The following is a 5,249-nucleotide window of genomic DNA, read 5'->3' as shown; positions in this document are numbered from 1 at the left end:
ATTTTTTTTATTTGCCCCAGCATTATTAATCCCACTATAAAGTGATATCCAGTGACAACACAACAATTGGCACAAAGATTTTAGTTTTGTCATTTATTAGATGTAATTTTATAAAGTGGTATCTGTTACAGCTAATACTGTGACTGTCTTGAGCTAGCTAGTTCTTGTTACTCTGTATGTCATAGCAACAGGCTAGGATGTCTTAATCACAACTTTTAGCTTACTTGGAATGTAATAAAAACTTATCATATTGCTAACATGATTACAATGTTAATTTTTAATGATCACATAGTTATTTTTTGGTTATTTGTTGGTGTATCACATTTGCCCATATTCTGACCCTGTTCGCCTTTCACAATTTGCATTTATTCCCCTTGTGCCTTTGTCTTCCCCAGCTTTCTTATATCAGTGTTAAATCAACACCAGGGATTTTACTGTGTAAGCAATCTGACCGTGAAATGGAAATTGGTGATAGTAATGGCGGTAAAAAAATTATGGAAGACGGATAGGGCCAAAATCCAGGCAAATGTGTACCAAGGGAGCTTCATTAGTTACCGTAGTAACAGCAAACAAGTACAGAAAACTGACCATATAATAATTTATACTCACATAGAAATTTGTGAATATCAGAAAAAGGAGAATAAATAACGATTGTGGATGATGAATAGGGTCAAAATCTGGAAAAATGTGATACATTGGAGCTGAAAGTTGTGACTAAGACATTGTTGCCTTTGTTGTGTTTGTTTTTCCAAGAAATTAACAAAAGATGACTATTGTGATTATATTCAGATAGTCAGTATTCATGACCAGTTAAACAAACATCCACACCTTCACCAGAACGTCCATCTGAAGCATGCTGTCTCTGAGCCACAACGGCTTTTACATCCTCCTCCAACCTCTACACTTATTTTCCTTTGAATTGTGTTTTGCATTGATGTATCTTCTAGTTGTTGTTGTTGTTGTTGTTGTTGTTGTTGTGTACTGTGAGTGTTTGCGCCACCCTTTCAGGACCTTTAAGTGTGTTTTTTTGTACATTCTTTCAGGAAAAGACGAGTGCGCTCAGCCTGAGCAACGTGGCCGGTGTGTTCTACATCCTGGTGGGCGGTTTGGGCTTGGCCATGCTGGTGGCTCTGGTCGAGTTCTGTTACAAGTCGCGCGCTGAGGCCAAGCGCATGAAGGTGGCAAAGAGTGCACAGAATATTAATCCCACTTCCTCGCAGAATTCTCAGAATTTTGCCACTTATAAGGAAGGGTACAACGTATATGGGATCGAAAGTGTAAAAATTTAAGGGGGTAGGATACGCGGCCGTCGAATCCGTGCTATTTTTCTCCCCCTCCCCCCCCAGTGCACGCTTTCCATCTACCCCATTTCCCCTCAGTGTGCTCGTGAATGAGGAGATTTTGGACGAAGGTGGATCGTATGTAATGGAGTAATGTCTTACTTTCCCTCCCGAGCCTCATTACGTCACCCGTAATGAGTGAAACATTAAACACTTTCCTTCCTTCATTTTTAGTTTTTTGGTTTAGTGCCTGACTGTTCAGTTGTTCCTCATCGTCATCTTCATTATCATCATCCTCATCCTCATCCTCTTCACCGTATATGTTACTACCCTGTTTTTTCACACTAGCAAGGAACAAAGCGACAGGCGATGTTCATTGTCTACATCATTTTTTTTCCCGCTTCACTGTTAGACCAAAAGTATGTGCACCCTGACCGTCACACCCATATCTGGCTCTTCTCCAGAAAGTCATACAGTTGTATGGAATGTCTCCTAGAATGGTGTAGCATTACAATTTCCTTTTACTGGAACTCAAACCATTTTCTAGCATGATGACCCCCTTGTGATCATGTGGTGTGCTAGGGTTAGAGTTGAATTCAACCATTGGTCTGAACGAGAACTGGAACTTTTGTTTCTAATTACAATTACTTACAACCTCATCCTGTCATATACAAGCTCTGATTGCTCTCATGAGCGTACGTGAACTAGTAGTACAATGCAGGAGGAGTCGGTCGCTAATGCAAAATTGTAACGTAAATCCAAATCTAATTGTAAAGTAAATCTAAATCGACAATTTTCTCACTGATTATTGCATTAATACACTTGTGCTTACAGTATGTAGTTAGCTTTTGAAAAAAAAATTTATTTGATAGCCTTCTGGGCGTGGCTTGTTCACCTTTTTTTTAAATTCAGTTTTATATATATATATATATATATATATATATATATATATATATATATATATATATTACTGATTTTTTTTTATTTTACTGTATTTATAGAAGATACTTGTCACTAGCTAGTGTGACACAGGGTTATCATAAAGGCCGTGAGTGTGATTAACGTGATGTGACGTAACTGATCAGTGTGTGTTTACAGTAATGTCCCTGGTGACGTTTTATCTGTTCACGTCTCCGTTTTGAATGTTCTTCCACTTCATATTTTATCTGGTTTACATTGACATCTCCACTAGGGGTGCAACGATTTGTCTGTATAAGAGTCAACCATGATAAAGGCTTCTTAAACAGTTAGAACAGTGACATGTATCCCTACTGCAGTTACACTAATGCAAAAAAAAAATAAATGTAAATGGCTTTTTCACAGTACATTTTCTTGCATTGCAAAGTCACATGATTTTATATTTAGCAAGTGTAATAAAAAAGCAGTAATATGTTAATTAAGTCATGAAAATGCATGGTATGTGCTGTGGAAAATATCAAATGGCCAAAGGTTAAAAATGGCAAGGTATATGAATAAACATTAATATGCTAATTTGAAACTTCAACTAGTTTATAGGCCAGCTCACATCTCACCAAAAGTACCAAGGTCTCGATTTACAGTTATTAACATTCTGATTTATCTTTACACAGTTAAAACTGTAAAACTAGTTTCCTAGCATAGCATAAGGAGTTATCTTGTTTGATTCTTTTTTTATAAATATTTTTTCCTGCCAAATTTAGTCGTATTCAATTCCCACCAGTCATTAGCCCACATCCCCATCAAGGCTTTAACAACCAACCAGGGAGCGTAAAGACCATCAAATGTTTCCTCCAAGCCGCGTGACGGTGGGCGACCGCATCTTTTCAAACTTCTCACTCACGCACCATAGGGGGCGACGTAACACACTCGGAGGACAGTGCTATCCGCTCCTTCCGCTTGCGTGAGCCCATGATTGGCTGTAGAGCTGCGAATAATGTAATTCAATTCAATTCAATTCAATTTTATTTGTATAGCGCTTTTAGCAATTTTCATTGCCGCAAAGCAGCTTTACACAGTCAAAAGAATTATTTAAGTTTGTATGAAATGTGAATTTGTATGAATCAAAATGGTCAGTTTGTCCCTGGTGAGCAAGCCGAGGGCGACAGTGGCAAGGAAAAACTCCCTGAGATGGTAATAGGAAGAAACCTTGAGAGGAACCAGACTCAACAGGGAACCCATCCTCATTTGGGTGAAACAGAAAGCAGTAAATGATCTGCATTTATACTGTGTGTAGGGTGGGAGGCAGTTTAGCTATAATAGCTGATGTTAATTGATGTTAATATGGAGTCCAGGTAGTTATTGAAGACTCAGGTAGACTTGTAAGAAGTTCCAGTCATGAACTATCGAACTGTCAAGTCCCCAGAGAAACAGTTGCCAACACCAGTCAAGGCCAGAACCATTTTCAATGTAAGAGCGCTAGAGTGCCTCTCACCTCCCTCCCTCCGAAAGAGCTCGGCCAATCAGCTTCCTCTTTCTCCCAGCTGCTGGAGGCTACAGCATCACCTGGGATTTGAACTCACAATCCACAGATGATAGAATGAGATTGTTACTGATGCACCACTCGGAAGGGGGCGCAAGGAGTTCTCTTGTAATAAACAGAATCAAACTTCAATCGCTTGTTAATTGTGAGGAGTAGCGTCACACCACATCGCTCAAGAATTTAATTAAATAATGAATCAATCAAAAATAAGAATTAATTAATGAATCAATTAATTAATTAATTAATGACTGCAGTTTTCCAAGATGAAGGCACCCACGAATAACTTCACGGCGCTCAGCTATTGTTTGGAGTTTTGTCAGTATTTAAGGATGACAGGAAGTCCATCAGGAATTCACACAAAACTTTAGTCGAGGAAATAAAAAATTAAAGACGTCAAAGTCTGAAGATTTTGGCTGATTGACTGCATGAGGGATGAAATTCGTGAATAAATTAATTTGTCATGTACGTGTCATATCGTCACACCCCTAGTCTCCATGACACGGTGAGACATTTGTGTATAAGTAGACTTTCCTAAACCTAACCACTATGTGTGTGTGTGTGTGTGTGTGTGTGTGTGTGTGTGTGTGTTTTTAGGTGACCTTTTCAGATGCGATGAGGAACAAGGCGAGGTTGTCTGTCACCGGGAGTACAGGGGAGAACGGCCGTGTCATGAGTCCCGAGTTCCCTAAAGGCGTCCACCCTGTGCCCTACGTAGGGCCCGACGTTGGCATGAACGTCAGCTTAACCGATCTTTCGTGAGGGAAATCCCCCCCCGCCGAGTGCCTTAAAATGGTTTATCCCTCCCTTGTACTCTTTCCTTTGGTCCGTTTCTTTGTCTCTCCCTCTTCTCCTCTCTCTCTCTCTCTCTCTCTCTCTCTCTTTCTCTCTCTCTCTTTCTATCACTATTTATATCCCGGATGAGAGACGATCAAGGCCGTGTTTTAATATCAAAAAAGACATTTGTGCGACACATCTACACTTATCACAGTGACGTCTTCGCCCCTTAAAACACGCCTAAAGAGGTGATGAGGTCACTTCCCCTGGTCACAGATGGATTCTCTGACGAGTGTGAATTTTACGTCTTAGGAGCGTCTGTGCGTTTCGTCTGGGCGTCTGCCGATAATCATTTGTATGATGCACAATATCGCTGTGTTATCACAATTCTGTCACGTTCCCTAGATTCCATTTCTAGGCAGGACTTTAGTTTGAATGAAAATATATAACTATTTATTAATCATTTTTATAAATAATAGAATTTGCGTTGTTATTATAACCCCCGAAAAATTGTTAGACGAATATCGTGATATGAATTGACAGACTTGACTATCGGTACATGCCTCGTTTGTCGTCTATGTCGGCTTGAACAGACTTCGTTCTTTTATAAATAAAACCACAAAAAAATGCCAGTAAAAACATTTTCTATGTATTTTCACATAAAAATGCTTTCAAATGAATCTGCTTACATACCGGTTGTGTGTAAAACAACTTGTACATCTTAATCTCCGTGTACT

At 39.3% G+C, this 5,249-nt stretch overlaps 1 protein-coding gene across 4 annotated transcripts in view; it reads left to right on the top strand.

Annotated features, from left to right (window-relative positions):
- Positions 1-4,939, top strand: part of gria2b (glutamate receptor, ionotropic, AMPA 2b) — a 40,383-nt gene extending 35,444 nt beyond the window's left edge. For 2 of the 4 annotated variants that reach the window (XM_053505571.1, XM_053505574.1), the window contains exons 15-16: positions 1,044-1,178; positions 4,333-4,939. In XM_053505571.1, the coding sequence (XP_053361546.1) occupies positions 1,044-1,178; positions 4,333-4,497 (300 nt within the window). In that variant the 3' untranslated portion in view covers positions 4,498-4,939. Of the gene's footprint in view, positions 1-1,043; positions 1,294-4,332 lie in introns of all 4 variants that reach the window. The other 2 variants (XM_053505573.1, XM_053505572.1) reach the window with 1 other exon arrangement.
- The last annotated feature ends 310 nt before the right edge of the window (positions 4,940-5,249 follow it).

The sequence above is a fragment of the Clarias gariepinus genome, chromosome 10 (genome assembly GCF_024256425.1).
Source record: "Clarias gariepinus isolate MV-2021 ecotype Netherlands chromosome 10, CGAR_prim_01v2, whole genome shotgun sequence".
Classification (NCBI taxonomy): Eukaryota; Metazoa; Chordata; class Actinopteri; order Siluriformes; family Clariidae; genus Clarias; species Clarias gariepinus.
This window is presented reverse-complemented; position numbering and strand designations above follow the sequence as displayed.